This window comes from Corapipo altera, unplaced genomic scaffold (genome assembly GCF_003945725.1).
Source record: "Corapipo altera isolate COAL_440 unplaced genomic scaffold, ASM394572v1 126, whole genome shotgun sequence".
Taxonomy (NCBI): Eukaryota; Metazoa; Chordata; class Aves; order Passeriformes; family Pipridae; genus Corapipo; species Corapipo altera.
The window spans coordinates 2,266,317-2,283,048 of NW_020884937.1; the positions used below are offsets into that span (position 1 = coordinate 2,266,317).

The 16,732-nt window shown below is 46.8% G+C and overlaps 1 protein-coding gene across 2 annotated transcripts in view; it reads left to right on the forward strand.

The window, feature by feature from the left end:
* Positions 1 to 223: 223 nt before the first annotated feature.
* LOC113955301 (vasoactive intestinal polypeptide receptor) overlaps positions 224 to 16,732 on the forward strand; it is a 109,809-nt gene continuing 93,300 nt past the window's right edge. For both annotated transcript variants that reach the window (XR_003530484.1, XM_027660623.1), the window contains exon 1: positions 224 to 401. Coding sequence is in view for 1 of the 2 variants with exons in the window: in XM_027660623.1 (XP_027516424.1) it covers positions 306 to 401 (96 nt within the window). In the remaining variant the exon portion in view is untranslated. The remainder of the gene's footprint in view (positions 402 to 16,732) is intronic.

A 16,732-nucleotide genomic window follows, 5' to 3' on the forward strand; every position in this document is an offset into this window, starting at 1 on the left:
AAGGAAGGGGGAGAGAGGAAACGGGTGCAGGGAGGGAGGAGGAAGAGGGAAGGAGCGGAGGGAAGGAGCACCCTGAGCAGCGCTGTCCCCCCGGGCCCGGCCGTACCTGGGGCGGGCGGGGGGCGGTGCCGGGCCCGCCCCGTGCGGGAGGCGGTGCGGGAACGGAGCGGGTTCGGGGCCGGGGCTGCCTCCTCCTTCTCCTCTCCCTTCTCCTCCTCCTCTCCCTCCGTGCCCTGCTGGATGCGCCCAGCCCGGCACCGGGAGCCGAGCGCTGCCCGCCACCGCTCCGCCGGGCTCCGGCCGGGATGGGGAATGTTGGCAGGCTGGGGAACGCCGGCAGGATGGGGAAGAACGCGGTGCTGGGCGTCGCGGTGCTGCTTCTCGGCTGCCTCCTGTCCGCGGTGAGTGACCCGAGGGGCTGCGGGGTCCAGCGGGATCCAGAGGGACCCGCTCCCTGCGCTCGCTGCGTCGGGGCCGCCGCGGGCAAACTTTGGGCAACTTTGGGAGCGCTGCCGGGTGAGGGCAGGTGGATCCGTTCGCTTCCCTAATCCCCCCGTCCAGATATTTGCTGACCTGGAAAACAGCAGTCGCTTGGTTTCCTTTTTATTCAGATGTGCGTCCTCTCCGGGAGTGAGGAGCACTCTTCCTCCCTTGAGCTGGAGGAATTCCCTCTGGGATTTTAGCGTTTTGTTTCACGACCGGCTCTCGGGTTCGCTGCCGTTCAGGTTTGCAGCCCGGCTTTCGCTTTGCTTCGGTTTCTGTTCGGGAGCTCGGTGGTTCCATGCAAAGCTCTCCCCCGCCCCAAAACGGGGGATAACGGGATGAGAATTCCCAGAGGCGATTCAGCGGCAGGGCAGGGGGCTCTGGGGTGGGAGTGGGACCTTCCTCCTGCTGCCCACGGCAAGTTCCGCAAAGTGCCGCTCTCCAGCGGCACAACCTCATGTGGATGCGCTGTGTAAGGGAGGAGCAGGAGCTGGGAGCAAAGGATGTGTTTTCTGGCTGCCGTGTCCCTCCTGGATGTGATTTCCACTCTTGCGGGTCCCTTACTGGGGCAGTGGCGTTTCCTCCCCGGCCGCAGATGGTTCGTAGCTCGGTGCAGGATGAGCAAACGGGGCTGTTTCTGCTGGCGATGTGTCTGTGCTCACACACACAAATACACACACACGTGTGTGCAGGAGCTGATTCCCTGTGCCACCGGGACTCCTGCACATTTCTCTGAGCTACCTGGTCTAGTGGAAGGTGTCCCTGCCCATGGCAGGGGGCTGGAACTGGGTGATTTTTAAGGTCTCTTCCAAACCGTTCTGTGATTCTGTGATTTCAGGCTTTGTTCTCGCAGCCTTGTTTCCTTGCAGTGTTTGATTTCTAGTGAGCCTGTTTCTAATTCAGCAGGCTGGGGGAGGAGGGAGGTTGGGAGCTGGCTGTGTCTGAGTTTCCCTCTCACTCTTAACCTTCTCCCACACTTGTTTTCTCCCTGGAAGGTGAGGTTGCCTTACCAGCATCCTGAGGTTGCTCACTTGAACTGGGTTATGCTGTCAGTACCTTGTTTCTGGTCACTTCTGTTTGCACTGCTGGGCTGGTGGGCATAGAATCATCTGAGAATGGCTTGGGTTGGAAGGGACCTCAAAGACCATCTCATTCCAATGCCCTTGCCATGGTCAGGGAGACCTTTCAGTAGATCAGGTTGCTCAGAGCTCCATCCAGCCTGACCTTAAAGCAGAGTCAGACCAACCAAGCTAAGCTCAGAGAGTGGAAGTTAACCCAAATGTGTCACTACATCGCTCACCTTCCCTTTCTTCTCCCCTTTCTTCTCCCCTTGTCCCTCAAGAAATGAAACAAGTAGACTTATTTCAGTTTTTTTTTTTGGTTGTCACCACATACCACCCAGCCATCTGCATAGCCAAAGACGTTTTTGGTGGTAGAACAGGCTGTGAAAATGGATTAAAGTATTAAAAAAGATGACCTGGCAATTAGTTCTTGGAATTCTACAGAGTTTGCTTTAGGGAAAAAAACAAAGTAGCTGATATCCAGGGCTGGAACTGAGGACCAGGAGAAGGGGACAGCATTCCCATCAGCTGCTGGAGGTGCTCCAGCTTTTAATTCCACAGAAGCCCCTGGCAAAAATCCCATTTCTTTAAAGATTGTTGGCATGAAGAGATCCTCTGGGGCCAGATCCTGCAGAGGGGGAAGTCAGGCATCTGCTGAAGTTCACCCTGGAAGTGGTGACAGGACTGAGCCCTTTTGCCGATGCTCTGGGGTGGGTCATTGCTGTCAAAAAGCACAAAGCCCTAAAGCTTTGGGACAACACCAGGCACAGAGTGGGTGCAGTCTTGTGACTTGTTCCTTTCCAACCCTTTCATTATTCTGTTGTGTTAGTGTTCCTGGGATCTGGTTCATACTGGTGGGTTAAAAAGATTCACATGCTCCTTATCAGCACTGATATTCAAGATGACCAATACTGAAGTGCTTGAGAAAATCCCTCTTTGTTTTGTTTCTCGACTTAAACCTTGGATTTGGTGCTCGTTTTTAAAGCAAAAGTAGCTCTTCAGTCATAACCTGGCTCTGGGACCTGTGATGGCTCAGAAGAGTTTGGTTTGGTTGAGGGTTTGTTTTTTCTTTTTCTCGTATAATTTATTGTGGTAATTTTTATTGGTGCGTCCTTGGGAAAACTCTGAACGGGGAACAATCGGCTGATCAACAGCTTCAGTGCAATAAAAGCTTTGCAGCCATGTGGTTCCTAATTGCTGTTATAACCTTTCACCTCGGCCTCTCGTGGTCTCCCAAGTGTGGAAGGAAAAAAGGGAATTGGGCAAATCTCATTTGCTGTAGTTCATCAGGCCACGCTCATCCAAGACCTGCCCTGGGCAGCTTTGAACAGTGGCAAGAAAAGGACTAAAATTGGTGGTGGGGGCACAATGTAAATGCACAATAATCCCTTTTAGGTTCTTTTGTGTCATTTTGCCTTTTTAAGGATGAATTTAAGTTAATTTGGCCCGAAGAGCTACAAATTAGACACTTTTCTTTTTTCATTATGTGTCTAGAAAATGAGATGTGGATAATTGGAAGCAGTTGGTGGATTCCACGTGCCTTCAGACTACAAGCTCCTTGAATTAGCCAGATCTGCCCAGCTGGTGTAATCTGTACTTTTCTTCAGAGTTTTACTCTGCTCCAGCCATGAAATAGAATAAAAAATAATGGAATGGAAAAGAGTAACAAACCCAGATCTGATCCTTCATCAGTCCGAGTGTGAATGCTGGAAATGGGACCAGTGTGAAAAATCAGTTAAATTTAAGCTCATGGCACAACCACTTCAGCTGCATCTGATTCTCTTTCCCTCTGACATTGATTGAGAATCTAAAAAGTGAGATAAATATATTTTAAACAAAATAATCACTGTTTTTGCCAAAAAGACAAGGTACTCACTAGAATCCTCAAGCCTAGTTCCTGCACCCAGCACAAAGATCCTTCAGCAGTAACAACATGTGTTTAACAAAGGCCTTGCCACAAAGCCTCAGTGTACCGTTGGGGGTGTGATTTATTAAATTTATATTTGTAGAAATGCATGACTGACTTTATTTAGGAGAACCAGTTACCCAACCCTGTGTCTGGGTAGCTCTGAAAGTCTCATCTCTTTATAAAGCTGAAAGTTTTCAGAGAACATCTATAATCAGCAATATATTTATTGTAGAAACTCTTATTTAGGGCATAACAAAGCAAAATTGAGAAGTAGGCAAAAAAAAACCCCCTGCATCTGAGTTAAAAACCTGCTCTGTGGAATATTTAAGGCTATTTCCAGCAGTGTGTTACTCCAGCCCACCAGTGTGTCAGCAGAGGGATTCACACCAGCATTATCACATCCTCCCTCCAGCCAAGAGGTCTGTCTCCAGCAGGAAAACTCCAGAGAACCAGGCAGGGTGGGAACTGTGATATCTTTTAAAAGGAGATGAGTCTTTAAAAAAAAAGGGATATTTGCCAAACACTCAGCATCAGGAGGAGGATGGGACCATGGAAAGAGAAAGCTGCCTGGCTGGTGAATTTGGGAGTGAGGGTGGATTTTCCCCTTTTTACAGCACTTTAAAAATATTCTGGTTCAGACTCCTTCCTTTTGTAACATCAGTGGTGTGAGAGCCCCAGGGCTGCACCAGATAAAAATGCAAACTGGGTTGTACTGTGTTTTCTGCTGAGTCTGTCAGGTGGTGGCTTGTGAGGCTACCCTGACATTTTGTTCTTATTTCGTTGTTTCCCAGTGGTGTGACTTTTCTGAGTCTCTTATCTGTCTCTTCTCACTTGGCTTTCCAAGGAGGGGCCATGGAAGTTGGTGGATGCAAAGCAGGGGGATGCTCTGCACATTTAGCGCCTGGGGCATGGGTGAGTGATGGGACCATGTCAGGGAAGAGGGGCTTTGGCTCTCCAGAGGCTGCCTTGGAAAAGGCAAAAAGACAGAGTTTATATCAATATTCGGGGGGAATAATAATAATAATAAAAATAATAGTAATAAAGGATAGCAGCTTTGCCCCTTTACCAGATGGTCTTCAGCACAAACAACTGGAAGGAGTGGTAACTTGTCAGAACTAATCTTCCACTTCATGTCCTGACTTAGTCTGGTAGGACTGGGAAGTTATCTGGTATTCCAGCTAGATTGTAGACACAAATCCTTTTGGGAGATGGAGAACAGAGGGAAGAGGGACAGGAATATCTCGCTGTTCAGCATCAAGTGTCCAGTTTATTGGCAGCCTGAGGAAAGGCACCAGACACTGTGTAGATCAATGAGATCCAAGATATGATGATCTTGTTTTCAAGTCGGATCTGAGCTCACTTGGAGGGGATTTGTCACACTCTGCATGGCCTCAAATTCAGGAAAAGGCTCAAATTATCTGTGCAGGATAAAAACTGTTCCTCAGGTTTTGATGGGGAGCAGCACTCAGCTTGGTTTTGTGAACGTGGTGGGTCACATCCTGTCCTCAGACCAAGTCAGGCCCAGTGTGGCAGTGTCACTTCACTGCTGTGAGTGGGATCCCTGCTACATCCCACTAGCTCCAGGGAAATGGGTATGTGGTTTTCCAATGCCTGGGAAAGGTTGTGGGATTAAATATGTCTGCTCTCATCAACTCTCTCGCTTCCTCATTGGAAAGAAGAGGAAAGTCCTTTGCAAGATCCAAAATCTGGGAAATGCAGCCAAGAAAAACCCTCAGTTCTGGGCCAAAAACATAAATAGAATGGGTTGGAGATGCCTGGAGACCCCAAAGCAGGAGAGGTTGGAGTTCTGGCCCATCAGGTGGGACAGAGAGCATGGAAGGATAGACAGACAGACTTACCAAGCCTGCCTGTGCCATGGCACTGATTTGTCCTCCTGCCCTGTGCAGCCAGGCAGGGTTTCTCTCTGTGAGTGCTGAGTCCTTTCTGTCCCACTGCTCCCTCCCTTCCACGCTCCCAGATGTTTTCCAGAAGTCATGAGCTCTCACAGCTTCAGCTGGGTGGAAGCTGAGCCAAGAGGGGAGATGCTTTTTCCTCTGAAAATGAGCTCCCAGAGGACTGCAGTGGAAGAAAAGTCAGACCTTTTGTTTTGAGGTATGAGAGGGCCAGGGATGTGATTCCAACCACCAGACTGGCCCCCCTCCAGAGCTCTCACAGCTACTGCCATGGCAGGGAGGTCCTGTCCATGGTGAGAAGGCTGTTCACCAGCTGAGCAGTCTTCTTGTCACTGTTCCCTCTTGGAGCAGCCTACAGTGTGCTTGGCTTCCTGCCTCACCACCAGGGATTTCTCTGGGATGATTCATCATCCTGGGCACAGGCTTCACCTTTTGCATTACAAGACCAGGATGCAGGGAGAGTTCATTCATTAGTGCTCAGAAAGTGCCCCGGGGAAGGTTTGAAGGGGAAGATGAGCTCCCCAAAGCCACTGTTTGCTGGATGCTCCTTGCATCACTATACATCCCTTTATTTGTCAACCAGACTTCTTTAACACTGGAAACCTAAAGGCTTCTGGAGATGCAAATAAAAGTGCAAAGTTTCCTTGTGATAGGGATGTTAATAAAATGCCAACATTTTCTACCCTGAAACTTCAGCTTTGTTGGGAGCATCTACTGGCTCCAGCCTTGCTGCAAATCACTTTTAAACAGCTCAGCCTCATGCATAAACCCTAATGAGGGAAGAGCTATAATAGCAGGAGCACTTATGTTTAATAATTGCCAATCTGCACAAACATAAATAGCCCGTGTGAACACGGCTTGACCTGCTGGCAGGAAGCAGGTGAGGTGAAGAGGCAGAAGCAAATGTGATATTTCTCTGCTGTTCCAGTCCTTGCCTCTGATATTCTTGCCCCCATTGCTGTGGATGCAGATGTGGTGCCCTGGTAGGAAGTTGGCTTAGATGACATCGGCTCTCAGTTCATTAGTTTTCAGATGGTTGGTTTGCTAAGTGAATTTAGGGACATTTTTGTGTGCTGTGGGTTGCTTAGGGCTGGAAAGCCCACATTAGTGCTGCTTTGCTGGCAGTTTATTGGGCCAGATTTTATCTACAGCACTGACTGTTAGATATATTTAGTATTTCCGGCACTTAAAGACTTATTCCTGTACAGGAATTTTAGAGACCCTGCTGTACCTTACATTAGCAAAGTCACTTTTCCAGTCAACTGTAACAGTGGATATTAACAGCCTTAATCTCCCCCATTAGTCACATTAGGTGGATTTCTCCCCCCCAGGGCAGTCACTAACTATCCATTTCACTGTTTGCATTGCTGGGAGATGGAGATTTACACTTCTGTCGTTGGCATTTACACTGTTAGAACAGAATGGGAATTATTTTCTAATTCAGAATCAAACTGGGATTATTTTGTAGTGAGTTGCACTAGTGAGCTGGACAAACAGGGTTGGTGATGTCTTGACAAACTGCTGGATGTCATGGCTTGGCTCCATTGATTTGCATCAATTTAAAGTGGGGAGGAGACCAAAGGAGTTGAATATGGAGACCCCAACTCTGTTTGCTGACCACCACTCCCATGATCTTCCTCTTTCAGCAGGAATATTGCTGCTCCTGACAGCTGGGAGGCTGAGTATGAGCTCCACAGTTTTTTTCCTCATCATCCCTGTCATCTCATCATTAGGGAAGGGGAAAAAGAAAAAAAAATCTATTTAAATACAATTCTTGTCTGCAGGGGAAAATATCAATACTTCTTGTCTCTTTTTTAAAGCTGAAATCTATCGGGTGTCTTTTAAAAAGCTGTTCCTTCGAGGCTCCAACCTTGATTCTGTGTTTAACAGATGTTTCAATTAATACCTGTTGACTTGTAACATCACAACCAACATCTGAGCAGCATCCCCAGGGCCCTTATAAATATCCCTGTCAATCCCAGCTATCCAGCCTGGGAGGTTCCTTGCAGGTGGCCTCGGGGTGGGATTCCCCTGACAGATCAGGACAGGTTTTGGCATTTTTTTGTGGGTGTGACCAGCTGATCTGAGCTCCCATTGTGGTCAGCCTTGTCAGGTCTGTGCTGCTGCTCCCTCTCGGGCCCCTCAGGCCATTTGACATGTGGGAAAATATCCTGTTGTCCCACATCGTCACTTTCCAGGGCACCACCCTGCAGGTGCTCTGTTATTTGTAGTCCCTGCCCATGGCAGAGGGTTTGCAATGAGATGATCTTTAATGTTCCTTCTGGGACCATTCTGGGATTCTCTGACTCTGATGCTGTGAACACTGAAAATAAATTACCTCAGATGGCACCACATGCCTTGTTGTGCACCTTTCTGAACCCTCACTGACTACAGTTCAACCCTTAGGTAGATTTAAGATCTTAAGCTCCAAGCTGAATCCCTCCCCAGGTTTCTCATGTTGTGTAAGAAGGAAAAAAAAGAAGGAAATTTGCTCCATGCTGAGCTTTTCCCTGCAACCTGCTTTATTCATTACCCAAAAGCAGGTTTTATTTCATCTCTCCTAAGTGGCAGCTCAAACTTGGAGTAACACATCCCCTTGCAAGGGAGGAAGGAAATGAAATGGAATTGTGATTGTGATTGTGATGACCACCCTCCCTCCAAAAAAATCCACAACAATTGAGCACATTTGCACCAAAATGAAAAGCAGCTTCAATGCTGGCATCAGCATTTTTTGTGTGCTCAGCTTGGAAAGGGCCAGAATCCAAATCCTGCTGGAGATTAAACCCCTTCCACCTTTATTTTGCCATAGCCACATCCAACTCTTACTTTAAGTGAATATAATGATTATTTTTATAGCTTCTTTACCTTTACAGACCCCCATCTATTTGTCAGGGGCAGGGGAACCTCTTTGGAAAGTTGATCCCATTTGTGTGTATGTGGGATATATGCATCTGCTCTTTTTTTTTTTTTTTAATTATTTTTAAGTCACCTTTCACAGCCCTCAGGAGCTTCCTGAGCAGAGATTAAAGGCAGTGCCCTGACAGACTGTGATTTCTTGCAGTGGGAGGGAGGGAATGGAATCTTTCCCAGGACCATTCAGCTCTTGCTGGAAGGAAAACCTCTCAGCCCTGGGGCTGCAACAGCAGTGGCTGATGTGGTTCGTGGATCCCACTGCTAAAGCCACTTCATGCTCCTCACCATCAGGGCTCAGTCCTCAGGTCTACCCACTATTTCCTGGCTGCTTTTCTCCCTGTAATTTGGGACAATTCAGCCAGGAACGCGGAGGGATGTTGGTACTTTCTTCCCCTTGTTGAACTGGGAGCTCCATGGAGGGGTGATGGAGCCCCTCTGCCAGCCTTGCCCTGCCTGAGGACCCCTTTGGGAATCCCTCCCTGGAAGGTCACAGGGTTTTCCTGTTGTCCTGGGGTCGTTTCAAAGCAAGATCCGAGTGCAAAAGAGCCAACCCTGAGACAAGCCACTTGTTTCCCTCAAAGTCTGGATCCACCTGTTTAGTTATTTTTCATTTTCATCCTCACTTTTAAGAATAATTAGGCTTTTCCAGCCTTTTTTAACAATAAAAACAGCTTGTCTTTTGGTTTGACATACTCAAAGGCAGAGAAGAATGCTGCTGCTGAGGCAGTTCCCAGCTTTACAGGGCACAAAAAGGAGGCCAAACATAAAGACTTACTGAGATGCTGAAGTGTCAGCTGCTGAGCTGAGTGAATTTTTGGGGGGAATGATATTAAATTCAGCTGCAGACCCATGTGGGTCTCAGCTCTGCTGTGCTCTTAATTCCAGTGCTCCAGGGATTCCTCTCAAAGGATTTTCCCACCCTTTCTGCTTTGCCCTACTCCCTGACTCTCCTTGTACAGTTTATTTCTTGCACAGTTTCTCCTTTTCCACCTGCTGGAGGTGGTGCTTTGTAGTTGGGGCACAGAGATTCTTCTTCTTTCATCATCTCCAAACAGTTTCCTTTGCAGCACCGTTTCTGGCAAAATTAAACTTTGTTCCTCCTTGCCCTGCTCTCTCCTCCCTTTCCTGGGAATTCATGCAGCAAACGGAATATCAAAGGCTTACCCTTAGGCTGTTTGTGTACAATGCAGATGAGGGAAGGTTTTATCAAGAGAAATAACAGCCTATATTGGAACAACTGAAATATATAATTATATATATCTTTTTCTATGTATTTATACGTAGAAAAATACATACTTTCAGGCATAGAGGTACTTCTTGATGTTTGAAGGAGAAACAAAGCTGAGTAGCCTTTGCTCTGGGTTTGGCTTGAAGGTGTTTCTCAGTGGGACATGGAATTAAAGCCTGTTGGTTGTGGAGTGTCTTGTTGCAAAACCATCACTCCCATCCTTCTGTGCTACAGACCTACAACGTATCTCTGAAAGTCAAGCTCACAAATTAACAATCATGGCTCTTCTGGGCATTAGAGCCCTTAAAATTCCATGGAGACAGTGATTTTTATGACATGCCACAGTTTTCCTCACGTCTGGCCACCTGCTCGTTCCTTGGTACCACAGAGGTGATAACTCTTGCCTGTTCCTGCAGTCCCCCAAAGGACTGAGGCTCCCACCTCCCTGACTTAGTGATTTATTTGCTCTGCAGGTGCTAATTACTCCTTTTTTTGTATGTCATTAACAAACTTTACTCAACTTAGAGCAGTTATTTCAGGCCTATGCAATGTGCAACCTGAAGTTTCCTCGGTGTGTTCCAGAGGGAAAGAGCTTTAAAAGCTCTGTTTTTCTAACTCTGGCTGTACCAGTCGGTCCAATAAAAAAATATTATATCCCATATATCAGTAGTCAATCATGGCTGTGACAGCACTTGATAAAACTGTGGTATGAGATGTTACTTTTAGAGACCCATTCATCTTGATCCTCAATTCTTTTGGAGACGCTTCAGTGGCTGAAGGTGCTCTGGGAGTGCATGATCTACACTATAATTAAATTTACAGACCATGAGGAAGAGACTCGTAATGTTGAGGTGTATATTTGTGCCTTCCACCTTGACTGTTGTTTTCATTTGGATCTTACAAGCTTGGGGATACAAGGCAGGAACAACCTTTCTGTCTCCTTGAGGTGCCTGCCAACATAGGGCTCCTATTGTATTCATACAGTTATTTACCTTTCATTTCTTAAAATTCACTTTTGTGCTACTTTCACTGGAAAGCTGTTCCTAGAGCTCTGGTAGTTAAAGTGTGTTAGCCAATCCCTGATGGTTGTGTAGATGGAAAGGAAATTAAAAGTTTAAGCTTGCTGCCTTGGGCCTACTTGACCTGAGCTTCAGAAATGTCTTAGGGGACCAGTAAGCATCTGGAAATATTTTTAAACCTTGCTATAAAGCTGAGGTTGTCTGTTCAAATTGGTTTGCCATGTGGTGTCGTTACAGGGAGATAAAACAAAGCCAGGATTTATTGAGGGGACATCTTCCAAAACCATTACATTCTGTTGTGGTAGAGGAGCTGAGTAAAGGTTGTAATTTTCTGAAGGGAAGGCACCTCACGCTCTCGACAGCACATGTATCTGCTCTTTGGAAAGAGAGGTGGGAAGGGAAAATGGTCCATGTGGCTGTTGCAAGCTGGGATGGAGGCCCCAGGGACTGGCCAGGACCTGTGATCCCAGCATGGAATTACCTGGGGATATGGAGAGGACAGGGATGAGGGAGAGGATGGAGCTGGGAGCCATCAGCAAGAGTGTCTTGAGGGCAGCAGGCAGGAACTGCAGCTGCAGAGGGATTAGGAACCACAGCCTTTGGAATAACCCCAAATTTGAGCTTAATCTAGTGTGGGTTGACCCCTGGGTCTGCTGATCCCACTGTGGTCCCTGCTGTCTAGAAGAATCCCAGAGCTGTAGCATTCCCAGGGATGGCCCGTGCTGGGAATGCTGAGCAGCCCAAGTGCAGCTCTCTCTCCTGAACTGCTTTATTCCAGCATGAGTTTAGTGATTTTTTGTTTGTTTTTTTTTTTCTCTGCATATTGGTCTAATAGTGCATTTCCCCCCCTGTCCCTCTCTGCTGCAGATCTGACAGGATTTGTTATTACACAACTGCAGCCATCATCATCATCAAACAGCAACTTTGTCTTTGATTTGGGCTTGCTTTCTTCCCCACTATGGGACTGCTGAGAAGTCAAGTCTCTCTTTCTAGAAGGGGTATTAAAAATGCTTGGCAGCTTGATGCCCCTCTCCTTTGCAATTGTTTTTTCTCTGCCAGTTCACCACTCAAGCTTCCTGGGCTGTCAGCTCTGAAAACAAGTATTAAATATATATTGCAGCCCTGGGAGGAGAGCCCAACCAGCCAGAGTGCAATGGACCTAAAAATAAATGCTGATTTCCCTTGCAGAGCAGCCTGGGGAAAAGTACAGGCAAGGAACAGCATCCACTGGGGCAACCATAGGTAGAAGGAGATGAACCACTTAATTCAGCTGCAGTGGAGAAAGGCAGCAGTTCAGGACAAAGCTGAGCAGCTCTGAGTTCAGTTCCAGACTCTGGAAATGAATGTTCTGCTAGGGGTGGTCTTGTGACTGATTACCTAAAATCCAACCTGGGAATGAGAAAGATATACTTCCTCTACTCACTTTTTGCTTGTTTCTTTTCACTTTCGTCTGCCTGCATCCTGAAGGTGTTGTAATTTGTGTTTGGCTGGATTAGCCTTGCAAATCGATGTCACAAGGATGATGCTGTCACCCTGTACATGGGATAACATCAGGGAATGGAAGCACCTTCTTTTCCTTCATGGAAGAATTAGGAAAAAATTCTTCACTGGAATTGCTACCAAGGGTTGGAACGGGCTGCCCAGGGAATTGGTGGAATCACCGTCTCTGAAAGTGTTCAAAAAATGTGTAAATGTGGTGCTTAAAGACACAGTTTAGTGGTGGATGTGCAGTGCTGGGTTAGTGGTTGGACTCCATGATCTCAGAGGCCTTTTGTGGTCAGACTCCACAATCTTTTCCAACCTTGAGGATTCCATGATTCTGAAGTGAAGGGCTGGTGCTGGAGTATTTGTACGCTCGATGGGGTTGAGTTTGGCTGGGGGTAGGAAGGTTTGTAGCAGCGAGGGAGTGAGATGTGAGAACAACCTACCAAGAGCTGCGTTGAGAGCCAGAAAACCAGCAACAACATCTGTGCTGGAGGTTGGCCCATTTCTGAAGGGGAAGTGTTGTCTGTCACAGGGGCTGTCCCAGGAGCAGCCTGCCTGTGATGTGTGTGTTATTCAGGTGCTGTGCAGGGAGAGGAGTTGCTGTGATCCTGTTCACAGGGCAGTGCTCTCCCTCCTGCTCAAGGAAAAACTGACTAAAGCAAAACCACCTTTAGCAGGAGCAAAGTGTTACCAAAGTGGGGATCTCCCTGTCAGTGCAGCAACAGAAGCTTGGCCAGGTTTGGAGCCATATCCATGTTTTGACTTTGAGGCTGATCAGAGTAGGAGACAGAAACAGGTCATCTTGCAAAGAGAACCATTTCTTCTGTTTTAAAAATGAAAATCCAGTATAGAAATTCAGTATAGAAATCCAGTGTAGTTTGTTGAGAGATGGGCAGGATCTCTCTAGGGTTTCATATGGTCAACATAGAATCATGGAAAGGTTTGGGTTGGAAGGGACCTTAAGGGTCATCTCATTCCAAGCCCCCTGCCATGGGCACGGACACCTTCCACTAGCCCAGGTTCTCCAAGCCCTGTCCTACCACGGCCTTGGACACTTCCAGGGATGGGGCAGCCACAGCTTCTCTGCACAACCTGTGCCAGTGTTTCACAACTCTCACAGTGAAGAACTTCTTCCTAACATCTAATAAATCTCTCCTCTTAGTTTAGAACCATTCCCCCGTGTCCTATCACTATCTGCCCGTGTAAAAATTGCTTTACCTCTCTTTTATAAACCCCCTTTAAGTACTGGAAGACTGCAATGGGTTCTACCCAGAGTTTGGTCCCTCCAGTGTTGCAGTTTTGCCATGTCCCTACTGGAAAGGTCCCACTGATGATCCCTCTTTTGGCAATCTTCCCCTTGGCCTCTGTTTTGGAATGTGTGTGAGTGTGATGAGCTCACTGCCGGATGTGTTTGTGTGTCAGGAAGCTCAAAGCCAGCTGGAGGACTTTGCTCTCCATGTGACAGGGGCCACTGCCCTGTCCCAAATTTACCCCTTGTTTCTAGGGATCCATCCACAGTGGACCCAGGCCTTCCTGTGCCAGCCAACAGTGTCATCATTCAGGTTGTCATGAGGATCAGGAAGGGAATGAGTGTTTTCTTAGGGAGCAGAGACAGGGAAAGGTTTTCATCAGGATGGCCACAGGCTCAGTGCTCAGACAGGGGTTGGATTGGCAGCCCCAGCACGGTGCTTTTCAGAGCACATATGGGCGGATTCTTGTAAATCTTGGGTCATTTTGTCTTTTTAAGGGTGTATTCAAGGTGATTCGGCCTGAAGAGCTACGAATTAGACACTTTTTTTCAGGATGTGTCTAGAAAATGAGATGTGGATAGTTGGAGGCAGTCGGTGGATTCCACGTGCCTTCAGACTACAAACTCCTTGAATTCACCACATCTGCCCAGCTGGTGTAATTTGTACTTTTCTTCAGGGTTTGACTCTGCTCCAGCCATGAAACAGATTTGTGGGGGAAAAGAGTAAAAAAAACCTCAGATCTGGTCCTTCATCAGCCCGAGCGTAAACATTTCAGACAAAAGAGAGGTGAAGATTATTATTTTTGATTGCTCTCATGTGAGAAATAGGGTTCTTCACCCAGGTTCTTCACACTGTGCTAAAATAACAACAGCAAGATTGAAAACTGAGCTTCTCACCCAGAAAGATGCAGCCAACCCTCTCCAACCCCACGTACAGAGGGACAGGAGCTGCTCAGAAGGGATGAGAGGGAGAGAAATTTAAAATTGAATTTGTACCGTGAGGTCTGCAGTGGGGACACCATTAACCTTCTGCAGAGCTCACCAGTTAGGGACTGGAGCTGCTGTCTGACAGTGGGGGGTGTGGTTACTGTCAAATGAGATATAATTGATTTTAAGGCCAAGATATAAAGATTACTGATCAATCTCTCTTCATATGGACCTTGCTGGCTCTTTACCTTCTAGATGCATTTTCCTTAAAAAAAAAAAACCAACGCTTTTACTTGAGGAATATTCTCAGAAAGGTGAGGTTTTTTGTTTATAAAGTTGTGAAGGGTGGGGGAGATATTTATCCTTGGGGATTTTAATTCTTGGTTGATGGGGAAGAAAAAATACAGTTGCTTTTCCCCTTTTTCTTCTCATCAAGAAATTGGAAATGCTCATGATTCCTGAGTTATTTTTCTTAACAGAAGGGTGAATAAAGAAAAGAAAAGCCTTGTTTTAAAACTTTCTTTTCAGGGCAGAAAATGACCATAATGTGCCACACCTTTAATTGGTGGCAGAGCCATTTCTGGGAAGGAGGGAAATACCACTTTCCTCATTCCCAGGCTGCCAGTCTGACACACTCAGAGAAGGAATAATTACCTGTGTCACAGATCAGGTTGGAAGATTTTCAGTGTGGAAAGTTGTTCTATCACAACGATTTGTTTGAATCATATTCAGTCTTAGAGTCAGGAGATCTCTAACGCACTTCAGCAGCAGCAGATTTAACTGGGGAAGAAGATGTTCAGGCTTAGAAATATAATATTGGACTAAAGGTGTTTAAGAGTCTGAGAAGTTCCTGATCACTGAGATCAGGGGGTTTTGGTGTCTCCTGGGGAGAATATCAGTGGGTTTACCCCCAAGTTGTGTTTTCCTGCAGAATGATGGCATTTAATGGTGTGACAGAAAGCAGCACATCTGGGTGTCAGGAGAGGGCAGGAGGTGCTGCAGGGGAAAAACTGCATTTTCTTCGTTCTATGGGAGACACAGAGATCAATGTGTCCATTCTTGGGTTTGACTGAGAGGTGGTTATTCCAGCCTCTAATCCAGCTCCTTGTCCTACTGGAGCTAAAAATCAGGTAACTCTCCTGATGGAAATAACATCTGATCTTTCTATCTGCAAGGAAAATGCTGCTGAGTTCCTGTGACAGTGCTATCCTGATGGAAAGTCCCATAGGATCATGGGTTCAAGACCTCAGTTCCAGCATCTGCCTCAGCATCCCTCTTTCCAAGCAGGAGCTGGCACAGAAAACAGAGAGATAAAAGCATACAGGGGCTCGGTCACATATTCCTTGGGCCCAAGGAATTTCACTGGAAGCTGTGCTTGGGAAAATCCTACCCCTGCAGTCACCGTGCCCAGCCAGAATAAATCAGCTTAGCCCCTGCTGACGTGGACATTGCTGTGCCCTCAGAGGGTCTGACAGGAGGATTAAAGCTCCTGGAAATTGTTACCCTGGAAGGCTGAACCCCACAGGCAGCACCGGTGCTCCCTGTGATCCAGGGGCTGTGGCACATGGGGTGTTCCTCAGGGAACTCCTCAAGGAGAGGGGGTGGCACAGTTTATTGTTGCCCTTATCACGACCCATAAAATTTGTGGTCGCCATATGGAGAGCCCCTGGCAAAAGAAGAGGACTCTGGCAGCAAGCCTGGATGATGATGCTTGGGAAGAAGGAGGTCCTTAACCATTGGAGTGGGATGGTGGGATGAATTCACTGGGAATGGGTTCAGCATTTGGCCTGAGGGCACTTCCAAGACAGTGGAAAACCCTTCAGTCATCTGTGAAGACAAATAGCAGCACAGCCAAGGAGTTGGAATTAAATGTATAGAGATTAAATCCTATAGAGATCCTTCACTTAAGAAATTTCCAGGATTCAGCAAATTGAAACATTGAGTGAACTCCAGCTAGTTCAGCCACAGGGAATGAGCTTTTGCATATCCCTTTTCATAGAGATTTTGTATGTTCTCTGTGACTTTTTCTGGTCCATAAATGGGGTGAGGAGAGTTCACGTGGGACAGTGTCCGAAGGGTTACACATGGTTTAGTACAGTGAGTTTGCTGCACAGCCTTGGAAAATGGGGACTGGGATGACAGAGGTTTCCATGTTTCTTTTGTAATCAGCTAAGTGCTCTCACTCTGATAAGCCAAATATGATTTTAATTAAAAAACCATTCCAGCTGGATTTAATTTTTGTGCCACTGAAGAGGCAAATTGCTTTGTATATAAAGAGGAAAAAGAAATAATTGTCTTCTTGTTCCAAAGAGTTTTAATCCACAGTGGTTTGGATTCCAGGTCAGGGATAATTCTCCTACTTCTGGGAAGAAATGTGGTGATTTTTGCTATCTCACATCTCCTTTAAGGTATCCCTGCTTTGACTCCATGTGTTAAGGAGGTAATTGTGCCGTCCCAGGAGGATGCTGCATTCCAAGGAACCAACCTTGACTTATGTTCCTTTTAAATGATGGCTTATAAGAGGAGGGTCCAACATTTCGGTGCT